This window comes from Daphnia magna, linkage group LG7 (genome assembly GCF_020631705.1).
Source record: "Daphnia magna isolate NIES linkage group LG7, ASM2063170v1.1, whole genome shotgun sequence".
Lineage (NCBI taxonomy): Eukaryota > Metazoa > Arthropoda > Branchiopoda > Diplostraca > Daphniidae > Daphnia > Daphnia magna.
In genome coordinates, this window is record NC_059188.1 from 10,924,763 (window position 1) to 10,950,868 (window position 26,106).

Sequence of the window (26,106 nt, forward strand, 5' to 3'; positions counted from 1 at the left end):
TCCGTCGTTTGAAGGATTTGTTTTTATTATTCACCTCCTTTCCCCGAAAACAAACAAATTTGAAAATCTGGTTTCCGAGTTTATTTGTGTACCGACTATTTCAATATTGGCAATGCTGAATGAGCGCCTTACTATGATCTTTTGGGATTTTTTCCCTCCAATTCGGGAGCGGGAACCGGAATCGGGAACCATGCGATCGCGGTGTCATCACGTGGTAGAAAATGAAACTTTGATTTGCCGCCTGTCGGGTATTGAATTGAATACAAGTTAGAGCAGAACTACACCAGCGCCGCCATTACACTACACGCATTTCATACATCCATTGATTCATCATGAAAGCGGTGAAAGTGTGGGTCTCGTGGTCGAAATGTTGTTTTGCTTCTACAACTGGTATTATTCGCGTGTTTTTGGGTATGTTTTGTCCTGTGGCTAGATACGTACGTATATAAATATTTAAACTACGATGGTCACGTTAGTTAAATCAGCTCTATGAAATTTGTTAAAATCTTAATGGGGTAAGTGATAGTGACAGCAATTTAATGTTAATCCTTAGCTCCCCAGAAATGTGCGGATTGCCTAATCACTGTTCCTTTTGTTTCAGAATCTATTTACAATATCAATTGAACAATTTTGAGCTCCAGTTTGTCAATTGATGAAGGATTCACCATGAGGAAGGGTTTACCGGTGTTCAGATCATGGTATAATAGGTTGAGACAAATTCTATTAAGACTTAACCTATTATACCATGGTTCGGATTACATGGGGTATCTCTTGATTTAGTTATTGTATTTACTATTGTATGACATGATTTCTTGAAATATTTCCTGTATAACTTTCCTATTTGATAGTGCAGATTGCTGGAGGGAAGCAGGATGTTTGTGGATGATTCTGATAGCAGTTTAAAGAGCGTGAATGTTAATTGCTTGCTCAACCTTCTTGCCATAAGGTTGCTTGTCATGATTTCTACTGAATCTGAACAGAACAAAATAGAATTTCTTTTTTATGGTGATTAGTGTGTTTTAAAAATGAAGTCTTTTCAGTGGTGATTAATGTTTTTCCCAGGATATTTCTATATGTAGCACCAGAGGTGTATTGCAAACTAAACCAGTTGGTTTTCGATTCTGGCTGTACTCCTATGTTGATTAAAGGCCTTCTACTCGAATCATTCTGGTGACTAGAATATGACATAATCTATGCCCATATCCTGCATGTCAAAGGTACTGTTAACCACTTATGGATTTTACATCATGACTGCTATGAAAACAAACACTAGTCACCTTCTAAGTGGCCATGTTGTTTTTTAATTTATTTTTATTTATTGTTTCAGGTTGGCTTAAGTAGACATCCTTTTCTTTAGTTGCTTGTCTGTCCTGTACTGTGTTCAAAAAAGGATCTTCTATTGTGCAAGGGGGTAAGGGACTGGTGACACATCCCAGACACCCAAAAATGTACTATATTTATATGTTATTTGAAATGATGTAAGTTGGTTGGACCAGTACTCTTCATATTCGGATTTGCCGATGCGGTTAGGTTTGAAGCGATTAATTGAATATGGTTAGATTAATAGTTGAGTCGCAGTTGATAAACCCGATTCCACTATTTATTCTTACTTTTGATTGATATATACCATTCTCATGTGTTTGATATATTTTCCATTTTACTATTGTTTGGTAAAAATGCAGCTCTTAACATGCCATCCAAACAGTCTGCAAAGTGAACCATATTTCATCCATTTACCTAGGAAATTTCCATTTGACAATATAATTCTATCTGCAGTTTGAACATTTACACCTAAATGTACACACGCCTTAAATCACAGAGCAAAATAGGGAGATTATAATGTGACTCATGGCTCATTGGTTGCGCATCGGCCAGGTATGCTGTAATGTAAAGGTTCGATTCCTTACAGAGTCAATTTGAAATAAAATGTGAATTAAAAAGAATATTCTAATGGCAATATGGCACTTTCAAACAGTGTGTTCTTAAATAAATTATTTCCATGAAAAGTTCACTATTTAGCATGCGATGCTTGCAGATTGGCAATTCAACTATGATACACTGATGAGATCTATATAGTCGCCTCAATCTGTAAATAACGAACTTGTAAATCATCATGGAAGGATAAGAGCATTGTACAAAATGAAAACAAAATTATAGGAAAAAGAAACATTTTTGAAAAAAAAATTTACGCATTTTGTATTGATATATAACCTGTAAAGTATGCTCCAGTTTACTACACTGAGGGTCCCAAATATTCGGCCCAAAAATACACTACAACATATGCTGCTCCAAGCTATTATATCCTCAACACTATACCACAAAGGCAGCTGAGTACTACACCACAACATACGCTGCTCCGGCTTACTACACTGAGGCTCCTGAATACTACACAAACACTTACGCTGCCCCAGCTTACTACACTGAGGCACCTAAATATTACCAGACTGAGGCTCCAAGATATTATACTAAAAAGGCCCCCGAGTATACCACATCATATGCTGCACCGAGCTACTACACTGAAGCTCCGAAATACTACACAACAACCTATGCAACCCCATCCTACTACACTGAGGCTCCCAAGTACTATTAATCGTGAAAATTGCGTTGTCCATCAAGCTCGACGATGGAATATTCAGATTTGATTTTATCATTTACAGTCCTCGTTCCAGGATAAGTATTTCCATTTATGCATTCACTAGTCGTTCCATACAAATGTTTCCAAATGAATTGTTGAATACAGATATAATGCCGTTAACTAATCCCCTCGTTGTTTTTATTCTGCATCAAATAAAGCTAATAAAAGCGATTTGTTTCCCTACAACATTGTAACTGCTGAACGCATTTATACACTAGAACAATAGTGAGAATTACATCATTGGTTTCAATGAGTCTGGTATAATTTATATAGCTATTTAGTTGCGTAGCATAGAACATTGCTTTAATTCATTGCATTAGCCAATTAACATTGAGTTGGGCAAGGTTGAAATCCACTTATCTTACAGTTTTTAATTCCATAGCGAACAAATTTTTAGTTTGCATTTCCACCACTAATGTTAATTTCCTAATTTCAATCTGAAATTCCCTTAAAACGAAATGCTCAAATATTCGGACTAGATGTTAGAAGTTTTGGTTTGCCAGTTTAGATTTTAATTATTGAAAAAAAAAAAAAAAAAGGGTTGCGCTAAGCACTTGATTGACTTGCTATTTAAGTAACCTCCAGACCTGCCCGGATGGAGATCATATTGCTGTACTATATGATCCACATCGTGACATCAGCTGAGGGCTCTTACCTCTCTATTCAGTCTTGCATTGCAATGGGGGGGGCCAATCCCATTCCAACGCTTGACCTTTCGAGTTGTAATTGCTTACAGACTCTTGGTGGGAAATCGACACCTGCTACCTTCGACACTAGCTACCTGGGGGGTCGACACTGGCTACCCCGACACTGGCTACCCGACACTGGCTACCCATAAGACCGACACTGGCTACCCCGACACTGGCTACCCGACACCGGCTACCTATAGAGGGTGACACCTGCTACCTATAGTTGGCGACACTGGCTACCTTTCTTTTCTTTTTTTACCCCTTCAAAATTACCTATAATGGCCACCTGTCCAACTCAATGTAAGAAACATTCGTTTACTTGCATTAACTAAATAGTCCAATGAAAAGACCCCCCACCCTCCGTCGATTCTAAGCCCTCGGCTTGTATAAAAAAATGATTGCTTTTCGAATGTTTGGCAAATATACGCGAATGTAATCAAACGTAAAGGCAAGCGAAATTAAATTGAATTTCAAAAAAGGTATTCAAAGTAAAAAACCTTTGAGCAAAGAAATTGAAAGCAGTTAAATAAAATTATACTACATCAGGATAACAACATGAATTCGCACCCGAACACAGTGGCGGGTAGATCAACTGAGGGGTTCCGCGAACCCAGAAAATCCCACAGTGGCCGTTTGTGGGTTGATCATACACGGCGGTTGGATCATAAGAGTGGTTACTGGATTGTTATGGCGGGTGGAGCAACTGAGAAGTTTCCGGACCCCAATGGCGCATGGTCATCATGTTGGATATAGAAATGTAATTGCAGGCAAGAAACAAAAGGCCATGGGATTCTTGCTTACGTTAAATGTAACAGGGTAGCAAAAAAGAGGTAGTTAGTGTCGCCAACTATAGGTAGCCGGTGTCACCCTCTATAGGTAGCCGGTGTCGGGTAGCCAGTGTCGGGGTACCCAGTGTCGGCCTTATGGGTAGCCAGTGTCGGGTAGCCAGTGTCGGGGTAGCCAGTGTCGACCCCCCAGGTAGCCAGTGTCGAAGGTAGCAGGAGTCTCCATGCCCTCTTGGTTACTAGCAATCCCAACATTGGGAGGGTACCCAGTCATTTCAAGCTCATCTCATGCTGCATTTCCATCGCTATCGTGGGTTTTCCTAGTTTTCCATTGAAAATGTCAAGTAGAAAGTCAATGCTCAAAATTGGGTACTAGCAGCTAGAGTTCATTGTTTGCGCAATTTCACTTAATTGTGAAAAAAAAGGAAAAAAAGAAAAAAATGGTTGCGCTAAGCTCTTGAATGACATGCTAGTATCCTCCAGACCTGTCACGATGTTGGCCCGGATCATATTGCTGTACTATATGACCCACATCGTGACATCAGCTGATAGCTCTTACCTCTCTATTCAGCCTTGCATTGGAATGGTGGGCCAATCCCATACCAACGCTTGACGTTTCGAGTTGTATTTGCTTACAGACTCTTGGTTACTAGCAATCCCAACATTGGGAGGGTGACATACCCAGTCATTTCAAGTGCCGCTACACATAGAAATGCACTCAACTCTTATATACCGTGAATTTAGGCACCAAACCACGTTGATAAAAAAATCGGGCAATTTCCGACATAAAACTAACTCCCATTTAAATTCTGGGAAAATATTACACAATGTCTTAAATGAACATTATTGGGAAAACAATGATGAATATCATTTGACTTGACTATAAAACAAATAACTTAATTAAATGTTTAAAATTTCGAATTATTATCTAGCACTCACAAATAAGGGTGTGGCATCACGCATGAACACCGTTAATGACATGCAAGAATCCTCCATATCGCCTTCGGCCGATGTTAGCACTAATAAGTGAATGCATAGGCTAAGAGTTATACGAGGTGAGAGCGCAAATATTAATCGCCGAGTTTAATTTACGATTAGATTTCATTATTTAGATTTGTTTTTACCCGTATAAGCATTAAGCAATGTCCCTTGTCATTCAATCAGTTACCCGTTGAAAAAGCAACTACAAACTTATGTAGGATCTTTATTGTTTATTTATGACAATTATTGTCAATCCTACGATTCTAGTTTGAGTTTGACATTGCAATGGCATTAAGGGACACATCCTTCTTTTTTTTAACCATCATAACGTTTTGAATGAAAATTTAAGACAAGAAAATACGTGGCCTTAAATCGCAATTGCCAGCGGCCAAAAAGAGAAGGAAATGGGGAAGAGGATGTCATAAGGTAGGCGAAAATATCAATAAAGGAGGGGTAAGCATCATATAGCACTTGTAATTTTCAATGCCATGGGCTAGTGGCGTGCACATCAGGCTGACAAAAATTCTTATAAAATGAGGACAAAATTCAATTTGAATCAGTCGAGTGGACTCATCGATCAGCAACGGTAGTAGAGAGAGTCGTGATATCCAGCTATTCATTACCAAGTCAAATTTCACTTATTATCATGGGTAAATATCTTACGTTAATCTCACCTTTGTTTTAAATGAATTTTATTTTTCTCGAAGAAGCCTGTCCTTTTTATCAAACATGTTCTGAACCGTAATTTCAAGCTAGATTTTCAAAGTGATGATCGCATTGTTTAGTTTTATGTACTCAGGATTTACATCTTGTAATTATGGGAAAACCAGGCTCATTTATTGACTCTTAGATATTGTTAAAAACTGATGTATATGTTTTATAAGGCTCTTTGTTTAGATCATACATTAAACCGCATTCTTTTTCAATTTGCAGCTGACTACGCCAAGATGCTGCTGTTGGTTCTTGTTTCTTTGGTGGCTGGAGAGGCCATGGGTGGACCGATGGGATCGTCTTCATCCGGGTACTACACCACGCCGGCGTCCTACTACACCAGCAAGGCTCCTGAGTACTACACAACGAAGAAGGCCGAGTATTACACAACATATTCTGCCCCGAGCTACTACACCGAACCTCCCAAGTACTACACGACCAAAGCCCCGGAATACTACACTACTACGTATGCTGCTCCGACGTACTACACCGAAGTCCCTAAGTACTATTCGGCTCCAAGTTACTACGCAGAGGCCCCAGTTTATTACACCACAACATACGCTACTCCAAGTTACTACACCGAGGCACCCAAATACTACACAACAAAGGCACCGGAGTATTACACAACGACTTACGCTACACCAAGCTACTACACCGAGGCTCCTAAATATTATGCTGCCCCCAGCTACACCACCACTACTAAAGCCTACTACACCACAACAGAAGCAGCCAAATATTATGAAGCTCCGACTTACTATACTGAAGCTGCTCAGTCTTACTACGTGGAGCCCACATACTACACTGAGGCTCCAAATTATAACTCTGCCCCCAGTTACTACACCACTGCTGCTCCTTCGTATTACGTTGAACCTAGCTACTACACTACAACGTATGCTGCTCCATCTTACTACACTGAGGCACCCCAATATTACACCACGAAGGCTGCCGAATACTACACAACTAAAGCCCTGGAGTACTATACCAAGAAAGCTGAATACTACACCACTACTTACGCTGCCCCTGTTTACTACACTGAGACTCCCAAGTACTATCCGGCTTCGACCTACTACAAAAGCGAAGAGCCACAGTACTACACCACCAAGGCACCTGAATACTACACCACATCATATGCCTCTCCTAGCTACTATACAGAGGCTCCAAAATACTACACTACAAAGGCGCCCGAATACTACACCACCACTTATGCGGCTCCCAGCTATTACACTGAGGCTCCAAAGTACTACTCTGCCCCAAGCTACTACACTGAAGCAGCTCCAAAATACTATTAGAGGACAAATTTTTTTAAATAGTTCAGCATTTCATCTCCCATATTTATTGGTTCATCACAGTCGTTCTTGAAGTATAACATTAATGTCAAAAGAGATGTTTCATACAAAAATGTCCTCGTTAACCCTTCGCATTCAATTTCTTTCTCTTTATAAAATGTGTGTGCAAAACAAGGGTGGCATGGTGAATCGAGTTTGTTTCACGATAGGCCTATATGCAGGATCTTTATCCTTTTACGTACAGTAGACCCTGTGTTTATTATTAATGGCAGACTAATGAGGGTTAAAGAATCCCGTTATTACCATATTTTTTAATTATACGTCAACAATTGTAAAAAAAACCTTTAAATTTTAATGACATATGTACGTATATATATACGTACGTACTAGTTAACTACATATTTGTACATGACTGCAATCTGCTCAGTTATCACGATGGATGCCCCACAAAGGATTTTTGATCGTTGGTTTACGTCTTGGATACATATAGGTGTAAGATTGGGTTCAATGAGACCCACTTCCACATCTCTTTCCTTGCTCTACTGCACGCGAATTTTAATATTTAGCAATTTTCAACGATTCATATTTGACAATGAATAAAGGACTTTTTTCTTGCAATTACCGACTAGGAAAAGGAAAAAATTGAATCATTCGTTACAGCACAAATCACACCTTTTTGTGTTTTCTTTGTCTCGATGTCGTCAGCCAAATCATTGGAATTAATCAGTTAGCGGATACATCGGGGTTAATTAATAGATAGTTTCACTAGTTTTACAATTATAATAAGAGTTTTACAATTAACATTCTCTTGTGCATATTGTTTTAAGGAGAAATTGATATTCAAGTTAAGGATTGTTGTTTGACATTGAATCAGCAATGTTCGCCCTTTCAAACGTGATCCTACACAACAAAAGCGCCAAGCCAAAAGGGTGGGGTAAGAATATTGGCTGTTACGTCACTACCCATAAGGTGCACGTGTCGTAACCGCAGGGCCAATGAATTGAAACAGGGCGACTTTGCAGTCTTATAAAATGAGGGGACAGAGGTGTTTCAATTCAGTGTAGTAAGCAACTTGGACAGCAGCACGACATCTACCATCAGTTGTACTTCACATCGTGTTTTATAACTCTAACATGACGAGTAATTTATCGTTTTATTTAATTATTTAATCGTAGGAATTGAAACTGTGATTCATTTTGATTTTAAACAATCGTAATGAACTTGTGTGCATCTATTTATTACATCCAGGTGGATTCAGGAGATAACCTTTTCTGTATTATCTTGTTTCAGCTAATTACGGCGCGATGCTGCTGTTGGCTGTCGTTACCTTGTTGGCTGGAGAGGCCATGGGTGGACCGATGGGATCGTCCTCTGGGTACTACACTACTCCGACGCCTTACTACACAACGTCGTATGCAGCCCCCAGCTACTACACCACCAAGGCTCCCGAGTCCTACACAACGAAGGCCGAGTATTATACAACAACATATGCTGCTCCTAGCTACTACACCGAGTCACCGAAATACTACACGACCGAAGCGCCTGAATACTACACCACAGCATCCTACTACACCACTACATATGCTGCTCCGACCTACTACACTGAAACTCCCAAGTACTACTCAGCTCCAAGCTACTACACTGAGGCTCCGAAATACTACACCACTAAGGCACCGGAGTACTACTCAACTACTTACGCTGCACCAAGCTACTACACCGAAGCCCCAAAGTACTATGCTGTCCCCAGCTATACTACTACTGCCGCTGCCTACTACACCGAAGCAGAAGCAACCAAGTATTACGTAGCTCCGACTTACTACACTGAAGCTGCTCGGTCTTACTACAGTGAGCCCACTTACTACACTGAGACCCCTCAGTATTACTCCGCCCCGTCTTACTACACCGAGCCTAGCTACTACACAACAACCTATGCCACCCCAGCTTATTACCCTGAAGCTGCCAAATACTACTCGGCACCAAGCTACTACACTGAAGCCCCGGTTTACTCTGCTACATATGCCAAGCCAAGCTACTACACCGATGCACCACAATACTACACTACAGCTTCTTATTATACCACTAAGGTCCCCGAGTACTACGCCATGGAAAAGGCCGAATACTACCCTACCACTTATGCTGCTCCCGTTTACTACACTGAGGCTCCTAAATATTCGGCTCCAACCTACTACCAGAACGAGGCTACGAAGTACTACACCACTAAGGCGCCTGAATACTACGCGCCTTCTTATGCTACCCCAAGCTACTACACCGAATCCCCCGTCTATTACACTACGACTTACTCCGCTCCCGAGTACTACACCACCAAGGCTCCCGAGTACTACACCACCAAGGCTCCCGAGTACTACACCACCAAGGCTCCCGAGTACTACACCACCAAGGCTCCCGAGTACTACACCACCAAGGCTCCCGAGTACTACACCACCAAGGCTCCCGAGTACTACACCACCAAGGCTCCCGAGTACTACACCACCCCATACGTCGCCCCCAGCTACTACAGCGAAGCTCCGAAATATTATTCAGGTCCCAGCTACAGAACTGAAACACCAAAGTATTACAAATAGCTCCGAAGATTTTAATCAGATGGTTCGAAAATCAATGTTTGTTTTATTTTTGTTACACGGTAGACGTTACACAATATGTAAAGTAAAGTCCAAACCCGCTTCTCATCTTTTCCCTTTTGGCCACCAGAGTGGTACTACGGTTTAGTACTAATCTCCACAGCTGTAGTGGAGAGGTCTGTTAATATCTCTCGGGTTACTTGCTTCTACGATCTATACTGTGAAGGTACTGTCTCTCTATTTACATTATCCCTATCTATGTATCTTGTCTAAACTCCCACGTACATAACTGCTCTATGTAAGTGTGTGTTAATGTACAAGTGTTGTGGGTTCAGGGTTAATAAAGTAACGTTGTCTGCGAGTAGAAGCAGGGAGAGATAGCTTGTGAGTTAACTTTCTTATTAGGTTATGGGCCCAGTTATTGCTAGAAGTATATTTGTTGAAATTACTCGATATTGTTAGTACTTAGGCCCCAGTTTTTTTTTTTTTGTTTGGGGGTAACACGTCTGTGCACATACTGGCTTTTAATTTTACAACCTCATGCAAGGCCTGCCTGGGACTAGGGAGTATACAAATAGACTAAGTGTACAGTAGAAATCCATCGCAGTTTTTCTTTTGCATCTAAGTCATTGGACCTGCTGATTTTGTTGTTTGTGTAGGCCTACATGTAGCCCCCTGTCTAATGTGTGTTTTTTTTTGTAAGAAAGAAAAAAAAAAACGAAACATTAACGATGGCAAATGTTGGACCTCCAGTTGGTGAGGTGAGACACATCGCCAAACTTAACTTGTTGAACTGGGGTTCATGGAGATATGGCATATCAATATTGCTTGAAAGAAGCAAGCTGTTTCGTGTGACACTGAGACAGGAACTTAAACCAGCTGAGGTAATTATTGTTGTGTATTGATCATGTTATATGACTTGATGTGGTGACTAAAGTGATCTGTCAGAAATCCACTGAAGACAGCTGAGTATGTAATAGAGTATTCTCATGAATACACTATATCTTACGGCTGTAGGAAAACAAAAGTATAGTGATAACACAGAAATCACTGAAGACAGCTGAGTATGTAATAGAGTGTTCCCATGAACATACTATGTCTTACGGCTGTAGGAAAACTGATGTGTAGTGATGTAAAGAATGACAAAAGAAAATCTGAATTGTCATATCTTACTACTGCAATCAACACAGTGTGGTATTGAATGGCTATGTACATGTGTGTGCTCTTCGTTTAGTGTTAGCCATATCGTACTACTGTGTCTAATTGAGACTAAACTTAAATTGGTCTGATTGTTACAGATTCTGAACGATGCTGGTGTGGTGACGAATCAGGCCCTTATTGATGTTTGGGATCAGAAAGATGTTGATGCCAGGATGATCATCTACTGCAACATCGAGCCTCAACTACAGGTGCTAGTTGAAGGAGTCGTACAGCTGCTGATATGTGGGATCGGCTTATACTCCAATTTGCTCAAGCAGCTGCTGCGAATGCAAACCTGCTGTTGAGTAAATTCACGAATTATCGATATGAAAAAGGAAACAACGTGTTGAGTCACGTCAACAGAGTGAGGACAATGGCTGAAGAACTAAGAAACCTCAACTCTGCAGTGTCAGAACAACAAGTTGTCATGAAGATCCTGGCAACACTTCCACCAAGTTACAGACCTTTCTTGTCTGCCTGGCAGAGTGTACCTCCTGCTGAACAAACGATCGACAATCTGACCACCAGATTAGTCGGAGAAGAGATCATGAGCATCGAACGAAATGGAGGAGAAGATGATCCTGCAGATACTGCCTTTTTCGCCACCCGTGCGCCACAGATAACCAACCACACTGATCAGGGTCGTGCTGCTAGAGGCCATAGAGGTGGCTACTCACGTGGAAGAAGCGGACGAGGTGGTGTTCGTGGAAGAGGAACACATCATAATTATGGAGGCCGTAGGGGAAATCAACATCACGATTCATCAAATGAACAAAGGCCGCAAGTTATCTGCTACAAATGTGATCAACCTGGTCACAAGGCGTTCAACTGCCCTGAGAAACGAAGTGAAGAGAGAAAACAAGCTAGGGACGACAGTTTCAACAAAAACCGATCAGATGGAAAATCATTTGGAGCTGTGTCCTCATCCCTCTGTCTTATGGCCCAACGTCCGTCCCACTGGCTAGCTGACTCTGGCGCAACACACCATATGACTGAGCAAAATCCTTCTTCACAACCTATCGAGAGATACCACCAGGAACATGGAAGGTGAACGGTATCGGTGGAGTCGTGTTATCAGCATTAGGAATCGGTACTATTGAGGTGACTGCCCTTGTCAATGGCAAACCGGTCTATGGTGAACTACAAGAAGTTCTACACGTCCCTGGCATCGGACCAAGTCTTTTCTCGATTGGCTGTGCTACAGCTGCTGGCATGAATGTGCTTTTCTCTGAAACCAAGGTAACTCTGTCTGTCAATCAAAACACAGTAATTGTTGGTCAAAGAATTGGTGAAACGCTGTATTATCTACAAATATCTGCCAATAACAAAGAACGAGAGGATTCGCTAACGCGGCCAAACTGAAAATTGGAACGGTTCATCAGAGATTTGCCCATCTCAATTGCAAGGACATTGTGAGAATGAAGAAAACGGATGCAGTAAAGGACCTTGGACTTGAAGATGATGATCTCTCTTTCTCCTGTGAGGCGTGCATATTTGGTAAACTGCATAGAACACTTTTTCCAACCGAAGGACATGTAAAAGCAACAGAAGTATGTGAACTCGTTCATGGCGATGTTGGAGGACCATTACATGTATCTACGTTTGATGACTTCAAGTATTACTCTACTAAAAGACGACTACACCAACTACACCGACGTCAAACTCATTAAGAAGAAGAATGGAGTCGTGGAGCACATCATGGAGTTCTACGAGCGCATCAAGAATCAAACTGGCAAGCTGATTAAAATCCTAAGGACAGATCAAGGACGTGAGTACGAAGGTGAACGACTGGCTACCTGGAAAAAGCAGAAAGGCATTATCCACCAAACTACCAATCGTTACACCCCACAACAGAATGGAGTTTCTGAAAGGTCAAACCGTACTCTAATGGACGGTGTTCGCAGCTCCATGTACAACAATAACAACAGCAACCAACTGCCTCAGAACACTGGCAGACATCTGATGGAGCTATGGGGTGAGTTCCTGTGTGCCACCGTTTATGTCAGGAACCGTTCTGTCAGTTCAATATCAGACGTCACTCCGTACGAAAAATTATTTAACAAAAAACCGTCTGTTGCTCATCTCCGCATTCTAGGTTGTCGAGCCTATGCTCATGTTCCAGACGCAGTGCGAAAAAATTGGAACCAAAAGCTGTTGCGTGCTGGTTCGTAGGATACTGTGACAACATCAAAGGATGGCGTCTATGGGACCCTGTAACAAGGAAGATCATCATCTCTCGTGACGTATCCTTCGATGAATCAATACTCATCGGTGACACAACCAACGCTGCTGAAACAAACTTCAACCCGTGTGACCCGTTTCAAATCGTTATGGAAGTTCTCAACATGCATCGTAACGCTGAACAAGAAGAAAATCCCGAGCAACCTGCCTTGGAAGAAGAAGGAATCATTGAACCAATTCCGAACATCATCGCGGATGTGCCTCCTGCTGTACCTTCGGATAGTGAGAAAGCTGTTGAGATAGAAATAGCGACGCCTGTACCAGCCGCATCTAGTCAAAACAGCAGTATCAACCCTGTCGACATTCAGCATAACTATCGAAGGTCGCGGCGGATTCAGTTATTACAATCTAAGAAATCTTGCGGAAAAACTGCGTCGACCAGTGGCTCAGGAGAGCTTTTTGAATCGGATGTGGATGAGCCTAAGTCCTATAAAGAAGCGGTCCAGTCCAAGTATGCTGCCCAATGGATGAAGGCCTTCGAGGAGGAGTACCAGTCACTTATCGAAAACAAATCGTGGGAGCTCGTGCTGCGATCTCAAATACCAACCAACAGCAACGTCATCGGACACAAATGGATCGGGAAGTACAAGCCAGGGTATGGAGAAGTTCCGGCCCGCTTCAAAGGTCGACTCACAGCAGTTGGTTGTCGTCAACGCTATGGGATTGATTTTGACGAGACGTTTGCACCTGTCCCACGCTCCGAGACCGTTCGTGCAACTCTATCTCTGATGGCCACTCCGACATGGACATCATCCAGATTGACATCAAGACAGCGTTCCTTAATGCAACTCTCGACAAGCCAGTGTATATGACACAACCCGAAGGATTCATCGAACCCGGCAAAGAGGATCACGTGTGTCGCCTTCTTAAGGCACTCTACGGTACCAAGCAGGCCCCTCGACTCTGGAGCAAACGACTGGAAGAGGCTATCCGGAAATTTGGTTTGAAGCCAATATCAGCGGACACCTGCATCTTTGTCCGTACCAGCAAAGAAGAAAAATCTATTCTAATTAAATTTGTCGATGATTTGGTTTATGGCAGTACTCTAGGTGGATCGCTCGAGACATTTTCACAATTCATGAGTGCTGAGTTCCAAGTTCACTTCCTTCCGCTTGAAAGATTCATTGGTATCAACGTAGTACGCGACAGAAAAAACCGCCAAATTTTCATATCGCAGACTCATCTGATCATGGACATACTTGAAGAACACGGCATGGTCAACTGCAACCCCAAATCTACTCCTGCTGACTCTAATGCTCGTCTTAGCGCTGCAATGGTCCCGAAGAGTGAGGGAGAGAAGAAGAAGAAGCCGTCAACAAAGTATCGATCGGTCGTGGGCGCCTTACTATATCTGTCAACAACTACTCGTCCTGATATCTCCTATAGCGTCTCTCAAGTAGCCAAGTTCTGCGAAAACCCCCAGCCGGCTCACTGGAATGGCGTGAAACGGATCCTTGCTTATCTGAAAGCTACGTGTGACTACGGTTTGTGGCTTGGTGGAAGAGAAGAATGTGTTGTTGGATATACTGATGCTGATTATGCCGGTGACTTAGATGATTCCAAATCAACGTCAGGTAACATTTTCTTTTACAAAGGCGGTCCTGTTTCCTGGGGATGCTCCAAACAAACCTGCGTCGCTCTCTCCACTACTGAGAGTGAATACATTGCAGCCACTAAAGCGGCACAGACCGCAATCTGGCTTGGCCTACTAGAAACGGAGCTTGAGACGGAAGAGCTATACCTTTCAACCGTGACATCCAAAACACCAACACCTGTTACCATCTTCTGCGACAATCAAAGCGCCATTCGGCGTGTGAAAAATCCAGAATTCCATCAGCGAACCCGTCATATCAACGTGCGGTACAACTTCATCAAGGATTACCAGGAGAAGAACCAGATCAGCCTGCAGTACGTCGAGTCATCAAACCAACTTGCTGACATATTCACCAAGCCTCTGCCGGCACCCGCTTTCACCGACATACGAGGAAGAATTGGCGTCGGAACATTATTGAAGGAATAAGAGAACCGTGTTCGAGGGAGAGTGTAAAGTAAAGTCCAAACCCGCTTCTCATCTTTTCCCTTTTGGCCACCAGAGTGGTACTACGGTTTAGTACTAATCTCCACAGCTGTAGTGGAGAGGTCTGTTAATATCTCTCGGGTTACTTGCTTCTACGATCTATACTGTGAAGGTACTGTCTCTCTATTTACATTATCCCTATCTATGTATCTTGTCTAAACTCCCACGTACATAACTGCTCTATGTAAGTGTGTGTTAATGTACAAGTGTTGTGGGTTCAGGGTTAATAAAGTAACGTTGTCTGCGAGTAGAAGCAGGGAGAGATAGCTTGTGAGTTAACTTTCTTATTACAATATAATGGTATCCGCTAGTTATGTACTGTTGCACTTATTAAGTTATGATGTTAAAATGGTACTGGAATATTATTATTCCCTAAAGAAGTTAAGTTTGCTTACCAAATTTGTCCTGCTCCATTGCCTCCCATTGGCATCAGTTAATCATCAGTATCAGTTTAATTTTGACAGCTGTGGAGATCTTTTTGCTGGGTATGGGCCTCCCATTGTTTCACTGCTTCTTTCATCGACATGGCGTTCCACATAGTGAGGTATTTTCAAAACCCGGCGGTTTTTACCCCGCCGGCTGTGTGTGTCTTGGAACTATTGTATCAATCGAAGAACTTGAAGGTAACTGTTTACAGAAACATTGCACGATGTAGGCGTTACACGTTTGCGTAAGAGATTTTGCCTTAGCAAGCTTAAAAAATTATACAAGCAGTTGGTCAGCACCCCATCAATAAGCTCGTTGGGGGATAGCTGGTAACGAAATAACAAATAAACTCATCGCTGCCCAGCAACAGCTCTAGGGCAACGGCAACTAGTTTGGTCGATTGAGAAGTAGTAAACCATCAAGAATATTTTCCTTCCTGATCATGAAATCAAATTTATGATTCAGGAAGCTTTAGTTAGACAATCTTGCAGTATGTTGCTTATTATAACAAATCGATTGTATTCGTATTATTGTTTCTTTTTCATGTTTTTAATTTTCAGAGAAGTAGCCATGTTGAACATTTCAAGATGGCACCGGTTGTCACTGAGAGTCGTTTTTTCATTCAGGTTGAATCTATTGCCACGAAAGATTTCCTTTTTACAGTTTTTGAATTAAACGTAAAAAACAAAGTTAAGTTGTTGCACTAGCAGTATTTTGCTTTCGTTTATTTTTAAAACGGCTTGTTTTACGAGAAAATCAATAACTTATTCGAAATCCCCGTTCAATTTTGATTATACCGTGGGATTTTTGTCGAATTCCAAGAGATGTCGTTTTTTTCATATTTTGACAAAAGTGGGAAGGGTATACTCTTCCCACTTTTTCATTTTTGGCCAAATTTTGAATTTTGCTTAAAATACATGATTTTGATTCAAAATTGAATGAAAATCACGGAAATCAAGTTTATTTTTCCATTGGTCCTATAGTTTTTCAACTAAACGTAAAAAACAAAGTTAGTGCTCTAACAGCAGTTTATTTTCGTTTATAAAAAAAAAAATGGCTGGTTTAACGAGAAAACCATATAGTAATCAAAATCCGTGTTCAATTTTGATAACATTGTGTGATGTGTCTTTTTCTCCAAGGTTTATCGGGAACTTTCCGAACACCGGTAGCCGTTGAGTCCTTCTTTCATCAAGAGTAATGCGTATTTTTAGGCGCAACCTAAGGTCTAAGGCCGAAACATTCCTATTGAATACCATGTTATAATTCTTATTGTTATACCAAGCTAGAATGCAACAATTGGGTAAGGAGATCTGGCGGATGAATTTCAGACTAACTGAATTTTGACATCCATTAAAATGATACAGGATGGGGTGTGTGACTGTGTGTCCAAGTAACAAGTAACCCTTAAGTTTGTTTTCTTAGCTAATTTTTGTGTTCCCATCGATAATTCAGCTATTGACTATGGGTGTGTTATTTGCGATCTAGTAAGTTCAGTGTTACATGTCTGTTGGAGAAAGAACACTTCAAAGGGATTGTTTTTTTTCCTGTCTCGCAGTTTCCCTTGTCATCAGCTAGGCAAGCTGTTGAACCACAAAACTGTTAGCAGCCCAGGTTTGTCACTTTCCACCATGCTATTGTTTAATGAGAGGTACTTATATTCTGCCTACTATCAAAGTAATTGGTATGGTTCTATTGTTCACTTTCAAGGATGAAACTATTTCAAAGTAAAAGCACTAAGGATGTGGACGCTGGAAGAATTGTGAGCATCTTATGTTTGTTGATTTTCATCATGCCATTTTTCAGTGAGAGGATACAATTCTACCCACCAATCTACCCATAAGCTTCAACGCTATCATCTTATTAGGTATTTCAAGTTTCTCTGTTGTTTTAGTATTCTTCTATTGTTATGTAATCACGTGTAGGAATGTAATCCCAACATTAGGGCTGCGAGCCTTCGTCTTTGTTTCTACGCAAACCACCGTCCAGACGATTTCTGCATTTCTATCCATCAGACTGCACACATTAAGTAAATTGTTTTTTCCGTTATGGTTAGATAAAATACATTTCACTTACCCTATCTAAAAATTCCTTTTTAGGTAATTCCATCAATTCAGAAGAACTATGTTCAAAGCCAACTTCAGGATTTCGGTCTTGCTGTTTTCTTCCTTCGCCTTCGCCTCATCGCTGTCCTCAATCCATCTATCCGTAAGTTCAGTTTTATGTTGTTTCAAGAAATTTAAAATGGTCCTATCTCTGTTCTTTATTAGGATAACGTCATGACTTGAACCAAATGACGAATGACGAATGACGCCAACGCCATCGCCATCGCCATCGCCATCACCATCACCATCACCATCGCATCGCCATCGCATCGCCATCGCATCGCGATCGCCATCAGAATCACCATCACCATCACCGCTGCCGTTGCCGCAGCCGCTGTCTTCGCCTTCGCCATCGCCATCGCCATCGCCGCCGTCTTCGCCTTCGCCATCCCGTTCACGCTTCACAGAAAAGTCGGTCACAATTGGATTTGGTTCAGCAAACAGCCCACGGCGATGGTGGATTTCACCGTGGATCGTCCTCGTGGTATTGTTTTGTTTTGCATTGTATCTTGTATGTATAAGTTAACCCGTTGGCTGCCACCCCGTTTGCGTCCCATTTTTTTTGTAGCTTTTAGGGAACCGGGCGCTGTTCTGCCCCATGGCCATGGGGGGGAACAGTCGCCGCGCCTAAAGGCTTTGTGCCTTTAGGCGCCGTAGGCAATGCACCAGTAGGGACTTCTCTTTGTCGGTGCGGTGATAGATTCCTGGGGTGTGCATTCCCGGAATGGTTTCTATTGCCGTGCCAGCCCGGACTTGTCTTCGGACAAGTCCCACCTTGTTCGTGATCCTTCAGACGCGATGCGTAGCTAATGTAGTTTAAGCAACCTACGGGTTGCATGGCCTGGCAGCCAACGGGTTAACTTAGTTAAGTGTGTATGTTTGTATGTATGTATGTTTATGTATTTTACATTTATGTAATATTTTGTGTTGTATAAAAAAGTGGTGGAATTGTGGGATGGAGGAGGGTCAATAAAACTATTTATATATATTAACTTTTTTGTATTTCATTTTATAATATGACAAAAAATAACAGTAACATTATATAACTTATTTCACAAACCTCTCACTTAATCTCGTCGTCATTTGAGTATGTGACCATTCACAGCTGTTTACCATTCTGCAAGACTTTGTTGTCGAAAAAGAACCCAAACGAATCTTCATGACTAAAGGAGTTTTTCTTGTTTTCATTTTAAAAGTAGCCTCCATCATGTGACAAACAATCATCAATCACCACAATGACAAGACAAAAATCTTGAACTTCCTTTTACTTCTTACGTGTGAGCTAGCAATTCATCAACACAAGAGTGACACTAAAGATCTTTTATTTACAGTGGCAACAAAACATCTGTGGCATTGCATTCTGTCACAAACAGGGTCCTGTGGCCATCACAGCACATCGAGCACAGTTCTGAGACCTAAAGGTAAAATTAAAATAGTAATCCTGTTAATGATCAGTTGTAACATTACCTTATGATACAACTAGAAAATTTAGGTTGGAAAAGAATATTAAGAGCTGTTTTCTTTATGGAGTGCCATTGGTATAAAACTTGGATGCATTTGACTAAACGAGATAAAAAACGTGCTGGCAAAGCAAGCCATGCTTCTACTTCGAAAAATTTTTAATAAGTATGTTACAATGTTTATTATGAATTAGTCAGTGCCATAGTACCTTCAATTAAGTATGAGTTTACTTTAAAGTTGTAAAGCACAAAATGGAAAACTTACGCTAAATTCCAGGTAAAACCACACGACATCAGGAGTGTAATTTTAACAAGAACTTAATGACGCAGGTATTCTCCGTGGACGCTAAACCAGAAATGAAACAGGTTCTGTCATGTCTTGAAAATATGCAGCAGTGGCTCCATCTACTTTGAAACCCAACTTAAAATCCTCTCACTTCTCCATAAAAGAAGTAAGTCCGACTGTTTTGTAAATTGTATTGTTTTTTTGTAATTGTTGTTGAATTTTGAATCCAAATCATGTAAATTTTTTACACAAAACGTGTTATTGAAAAAAAAAAAAAAGCTATTTTCCTGTCAGAATTCCGCTAGATGGTGATGCCAGTGACAGTACTTTTCAAAACAATGGGCAAAATTGAGTTAGTCATACAGTTCGTCTGCTTCAGAAATCATTTGCTGATTTTTCTGCAGCAGCACAGATGTGACGCCGAGGATGTATTCTTACTGCCATCTAATACAGCGAATATTCCTCCATTTCCTGGTCGGATCTAATGGCGATCATTCCACTAATCTCTTCGATAACGTCCTGGACGACTGACGTTGATTTTGTGTTAAGGGCCTCTTCTTTTGTCATGGGCAGCCACCTCTAAGTACTTGATTTAGTAATGTTTTAACACTCTGGAACAGCTGAAATAAGCAGTTAGCAGTTGTGATCGAAAACAGTATCCAGCCCCACTGGCAAGAATCTAGACATTAAGAATTGTTATTGACAGTATCTACAATTGGTAAAAATGACAGATGGGGTAAACCAAAAGATAAAGGAAAAAGATTAGTAGGTGGTTCTTTTGGCCAAAATGTAGAAGTAAAGGATTGGTAGGTGGTTGTTTCCAAAAAAGTTGTTTTGCCCTTAATAATTCTTTTGCTTAAATCAGATGAAGTTAAATTTTCAACAGTAGCCAACCATTAAACTTGAAAAGTAGGTCTAATTGATTGTAAACTGGATTCAAATGAACTACTAGGCTAAAACCATTTCAGAGTTCTATTTCAGAAAGTTGTTTACAACTTAAAGTACTAAACACCAAGCCATTACAGCATCAACAAATGTTATCAGGGTGTAAAAAAAACTTACCTTTCAAATGATCAGATGGAATTTCTTGACAGGATCATTGACATAAGGTTATAACTGCATACAATGTGGTTTAAAATAATTGGATTCAATCTGGAACCTGTCATATAATAAAAAATATCCTCATTCAAGTATTTAATGCAGATTGCATAAAAAGTAAAATGACCTCAGGTGAGGCATATAAGACGCATCACTCAAACCAATTTTTCTCATTTGCGAGGCATGACATTTCATCCATATTCGGCTAGTTGATTGTAAAACGTGCATGGCGAACATGAACAGGTTCTTAAAACTTCTTCGACATCCTGCGTCCAAAACTACGAAAGCTCATGCAAAATACTGAAAATTTTTTTATCCTGGTAGGCCTACTATGTTTTTCACGGAGGCCTAATGCGCAACAGTTTTCAGCGCCTCTTGTGGAGATAGTCAGATAGATATTATTCTATGAAACACCCTCTGTCAGAACAGAATCTTCATGAAACTTTGGTTTTTAATACAGTCCAAAGTTGTACGTTAAAATGAAGACAAATTATTAAGTAACGAGCAAAAAATAAAAATAAAAATAAATTATTAAATGACAAACCAGGCTGTAGAGGATTTCCATATCCTATTTTCTCACAGCGCAATCGTACATTCTTTTCAGGCTTTGGTATGATTAGTTTTTAGTTACCAGTAAGAGTAGTAGCTAATAGGCTTTGCATATTCCCTTATTTGCCGAAAGTCGAACTTCCACTAAAAGTTGACGAAATCCGTACAAAATAAGTCGTTCAGAATGCAACGCCTTTGCAACACAATCAATCCATTGATTTTCTTAGTAAGCAGTTCGTTGTTTTCGAGAGACATGTCGGCATCTTCGTTGACCATTTCACTTTCTTTCAGCACTAACTGTAATTTTTAAAGAAAATTATTAATTCAAGAAAAATGAGATCGTGAACGACATTGAATGACAACGATAAAAATTTCCTTGGCTCAATTTCCACTCGAATGAGGACGGAACACGCGGATTGCAAAAGAATTTGCTAATCGTAATACTGGTCTGAGTAACAACGAATCGTGTACCACAATTTTTTCCCCTAAACACGATGCTAGTCAAACCACCAATAGAAAAAGTGTCCTTGCATCTCTTGCAAAGGACTATGGTGCTTTTGATCAAGACCTAAAAGCTGATAGTATGAACAAAGTTATTTACCAGCAAATGAAAAGTTTACAATTTATCCACCATATTTGCCGCATGAGTTGCTTGAATCACAGTGTTTGCTGTTCAACTGACCAAAAACTGCAAGTAATAGACATATAACTCGTCAAACACTCGACATGTTTCATTGAATGAACGTGTCCTCTCGTCTACCTCTCTAATTGTACTTCAAGGAAATGATGAAATGGGCTATTTTCAAACCCCATTTTGTTTAACTTGAATCAAAATACGATGGTTTTACTGTAGCAACGTGAAAAAACAGTTGATTCTTAATCGTCGGCTGTATGCAAAAATAATGCGAAACTTTTCAGACAACGTGATTTTTCATCACCCTTCCATCTGGAATATCGACCACTATAATTGAAATGTACAAAAATTCTTACCTCATTGGTCAATTGTGAGTTCCATTACAGAGACCGGTTGGGCAAGTTTCATCTCCATTGTTGAAGTTATTATCAGAAAATCGATTAGGTAATTTTTTTCCATCGATGAGCACAATGTATACATTGTTCCGCGTATATGGAGCCATTTTGAAAAACTGAATCATTATTGAATAATCAGCTTCCATATGGTGTCGCCATCTAGCATTCGAATAGTAAATCAACGACATTTATTCAATCGACAAATTTTACATTTATCCTTAGCAATCCCGATTACGAAACGAAAAAAATCAAGGGACATACCTCTTTGACAGCGGGAATAAAAGTAAAACTCACGACAATCTATAACTTACTCATTATTGCATTCGACCTCGTGTGGTAAAAATGGGCGTGTCTTTGTCGCTCCCACCTCTCCCGTTCCCAGAAACGCAATTCGTCTTGTCTTAACGGCTATATAACGATTACAGCCCAAATCGTATATCTTTTAGAGACACAAAGCAAAAACCGCCAACGATAAATAAATAGGACAATGTTGTCACGTGACTACACGCAGAGGCATGGCCAAGAAAATACATAACGTTTTCACTATTTATTTTTCTTTTTTCTTTTTCTTTTTCTTTTTCGTGTATTTATGTTTATTTTTCTCCTGGTTATAGGCCTCGGGTATACGACATGGGAAAGAGGGCGGTGTGTCATCAATAACGAGCGTGATAGTTCCATCATTCCAGAAGCCTACATGCTGGCCTGCGTTCCAATATAGCCGAACCGGGGGTACAGAAAAATAGCGTCAAATACGAAAAAGATGGAAGACGACGCCTTTCGGTGTATGTAATGTTGACAAAACGGAGGGGAACGACGTAGGCGTGATGGATGAAACTAACATCATAAATGCATACAGTTAGACATGGGGACGAAAAGAATTTAAGAGAATATCGTTGCATTCCCTCACGCGTGACAATAAACGTGCGTATATTCCGTTCGTTGAACGTGTCCGTAATGCGTGAGTGTAGCACGAAAAAGGTCCGTATGTCTTTTGATGTCCATGTTTCTAACCAGGCAGTAAATGTTGATATGACGATATTAGGTAATAACGCAGTCATTTCTACCAAACGCCCGTTTTCTTCCGAGGAATGTCAAAAATGATTATGCCATCTAGCGGTAGAAATTCACACTACACACGGAAGAAAACAAAAACAAAACAAAAAACAAATGTCAACACGAAAAAAAGCAAGACATCCGCCTTCGGTACGGATCGATAACATATAATATATCAATCGTCCTGGAAAAATGAAAAGCTGATCCCCGAGTGATGAGATTCCCCTCCCCAAGAAAAACTTTTCGATCGAAAGAAAAACTTTTCTCTAGACTTTTATTTTGCAAAAAGGAAGAAAAGGCGACAGGCGTCATATAGAGAAAGGGAATATAAAAAAAACAAAAAAGTGTCACGAATATAGACGACACATGTCGATCCTTTTTTTTTTTCAATCGCCCAGACGTGTTATTATTATTCGCTACTGTACGCAGTGGTACCGAAAATCCCCATAGTAATGCCATATAGATCCCACCAGCATACACACACACATATATAGACACAAGTTATGTACACACACACACACACACACGGAGAAAACTTTTCTACGAAGAGTTGAATAGAATATATGCACTGTTCCTCCAGCAATGAATTCCCGGCTTCAGAGCATAAACGTATATGGACTCTACATTCCCTCTATCTCTCAGGCAGACAGAGAGAGAAAGACTGATGATATATAAAGTTTTGGCAATGCTTGAACCCCAGCGCGTCCAGTTGCCTGGGCTACATACGTGTGTCTGATTAGTAATAGTGGAAACAATGGACGAAAGAGAGGAAGGGGGGGGGGAGAACTTTCCTTTGGAGACCAAAGGAATCTCGAGAATTCCTATCAAACTCTGTTCTTTGGTGTTTCATTTGTATTACACTTGCCACTGGTCGTGCGTGTCTGACACCATCCCCTGGACAGCATTCATTTCAACTTTTTATGTTGTAATAAGAAGTTTCGGCTAATAATTTTTTTTTAAATGTCCTTTTATATTAAAAATGAATATGTCCTATACGCTTCAAAATGTTGATTAAGTGGAATCTCATCACGCCCACACTGGCCTGTATATTTCCGCTGAACGGATCGAGAATAAGGCCTGGCCGCGTATTGCACACAGTGCAAAGGCGCAGTTATATGCCAATTGGTTACGGGTAATTAGTTCCAGGGGCGTGAAAGTTGACTATATCTTCCATTTTGGCAAGCATATGTGATCAATGTGCACATATAAGAAAATGATACGTGTTTCAATCAGACGGTAAAGCAATCAGGGCAACTGTATGGACGAGAATGTTTTAATTATTGAAAAATTCCGCGTTGCCCCAATCTCAATCAAGGGCGCGTGAAAAATCGTACACGTACAACATCTCGTCTATATAGAACAACAAATGAATCAGTCGCAGAAAAAACTACATTCGCTATATTATCCATAAGCCCCTTTATTATAGATATATAGCTTTGGAATTGCCAAAAGTCCTTCTTCGTTTCTGTTGCCCTCAATCGGCTATAATAAGCTGCTTAACTATATGTGTACTGTAGATTGGGGAATCGGAGGCAGACACACAAAAAAAAAAGGGTAGGAGGGGGGGGGATAGAAATACATCAATCAGGATAAGGATTTCCTAAGTGTGTACTTTTGCCGGTATGGGTTTAAACATTTTTCTCACTTAGGGTAGTAAACGTTTTTAAGTCCGTGGGCGTTTCGATACGCGAATTTTCAGTATATAATAAGATTGAAATGTTGTATAGCGTAAACGGTTTAGATGTTGTGGAACGGAGGGGGGGATGGAGAGTGATCGCATCTCCTACATGAAATCCGTTTTGTTGCTCTTCTATAGACTTTTTAAAGACCTTGTGTTTGATACGGATCTTTACTTCGTTGCAGTTGAAAAAAGCGATTATGCACGTACATCTCATCACAACGGTCCGCAGTAGCGATCAACAGATGGTCGAAATCTTTGACATCACAAATTCAATATTTTAAAAATCTCTCTGATTATTACGGACTTGCGTCTCGCGACGTCTTCATCTGCAAGTGAACGATGACACGTCGCCGTTGATGGAACGAAAACGATATCGAACGTGATATACTTTACTGCCAGATCACATTGGGAGCTTTAAAAAAAAATGATTCGAATGTCACGCCACCAATTTAAAAAATCTTTTTACACGTGTAACAGTTGACCGTCTAAAACTTAACGTGTACCGACACGATTCCTCTTATTGGTGCTGCTGTCTCTCTATACTTATCGATCTGCGTCCCGAACTCGTTGTGGGTCTCTCTGTGTAATGCGTGTGTGTTCATTAGACAAGACATTATACAGAGGCACACAGAGAAGAAGAACGAAAGGGATGGCCAATTGCAAATCTAATTCGATTGCAACGGCCGGAAGCATTTTGTTCGACCGTTTACCAGGGCAGATAGAAAGTTTTGCTTTTTTTTTTTTTTTTATTTTTCATTTCCTTTTTTTCTTGCAGGGACGCTGTTTTTCTCGTAGTAGAGGCAATGCTGAAGGGTATTTCCCTATCCCAATGGATGAGCAGCAAATCTAGCAGCCGGAAATTGGGCAGCAGCACATCCTACGAGGACGGCCACCCCCTACCGGGCCAAAACAGCAAAAAAAGAGGAAATGATTGCTTGCCACACGACGATTGCCCGCTGGGCCACGGCCGCCTCCTTCAGTTTTTGATCTCTTCTCACCCTATCACTCTCACAAAAAAAAGAAAGTCTTTCCCTTTTTTCTTTTATTTCCGATGAAAAAGAAGAAAGCCTCTAGCTATACAAATCGAACACTATCGACTATGTAGATCTTCAGAAAGTCAACATCGCAGCAAAAACGAAGGCGGGGGGACGATCGATCGTGAACTGTTGGACATCAATTAGAAAAGCCACACAAACATTTCTGTACATAGAGACCCCCCGCTAATTTATAGATATCCA

The 26,106-nt window shown here is 40.7% G+C and overlaps 2 protein-coding genes and 3 long non-coding RNA genes across 17 annotated transcripts; 4 read left to right on the plus strand and 1 right to left on the minus strand.

Annotated features, from left to right (window-relative positions):
• The first annotated feature begins 118 nt into the window (after window positions 1-118).
• LOC116926882 lies at window positions 119-2,755 on the plus strand. 5 transcript variants are annotated; one of them, XR_006649456.1, is made up of 4 exons: window positions 119-515; window positions 602-1,005; window positions 1,080-1,217; window positions 1,328-2,755. It is a non-coding gene; the product is annotated as an uncharacterized LOC116926882 (long non-coding RNA). The 5 variants fall into 5 exon arrangements; XR_006649455.1 differs by having other exon boundaries at window positions 124-515; window positions 1,063-1,217; XR_006649457.1 differs by having other exon boundaries at window positions 128-515; window positions 602-764; window positions 854-1,217.
• A 2,833-nt stretch (window positions 2,756-5,588) lies between these two features.
• Window positions 5,589-10,046, plus strand: LOC123474589 (extensin-2-like). The gene is made up of 3 exons (XM_045176843.1): window positions 5,589-5,740; window positions 6,024-7,038; window positions 8,514-10,046. Exons 1-3 carry the CDS (start codon window positions 5,737-5,739, stop codon window positions 9,667-9,669), a joined length of 2,175 nt encoding a protein of 724 aa, XP_045032778.1. The 5' UTR covers window positions 5,589-5,736; the 3' UTR covers window positions 9,670-10,046.
• Window positions 10,047-10,397: 351 nt separating this feature from the next.
• Window positions 10,398-11,171, plus strand: LOC123474586. The gene is made up of 2 exons (XM_045176840.1): window positions 10,398-10,550; window positions 10,965-11,171. Exons 1-2 carry the CDS (start codon window positions 10,398-10,400, stop codon window positions 11,169-11,171), a joined length of 360 nt encoding a protein of 119 aa, XP_045032775.1.
• A 5,471-nt stretch (window positions 11,172-16,642) lies between these two features.
• Window positions 16,643-18,665, plus strand: LOC123474592. The gene is made up of 6 exons (XR_006649474.1): window positions 16,643-17,094; window positions 17,166-17,221; window positions 17,318-17,474; window positions 17,533-17,636; window positions 17,707-17,815; window positions 17,878-18,665. It is a non-coding gene; the product is annotated as an uncharacterized LOC123474592 (long non-coding RNA).
• Window positions 18,666-19,017: 352 nt separating this feature from the next.
• Window positions 19,018-25,117, minus strand: LOC116926880. 9 transcript variants are annotated; one of them, XR_006649471.1, is made up of 7 exons: window positions 22,096-23,927; window positions 21,101-21,402; window positions 20,887-20,998; window positions 20,684-20,834; window positions 20,521-20,617; window positions 19,438-20,137; window positions 19,018-19,127 (listed from the first exon to the last, which is right to left on the minus strand). It is a non-coding gene; the product is annotated as an uncharacterized LOC116926880 (long non-coding RNA). The 9 variants fall into 9 exon arrangements; XR_006649472.1 differs by having other exon boundaries at window positions 20,887-20,973; window positions 22,096-23,926; XR_006649468.1 differs by having other exon boundaries at window positions 20,684-21,402; window positions 22,096-22,968; window positions 23,042-25,117.
• Window positions 25,118-26,106: the final 989 nt, after the last annotated feature.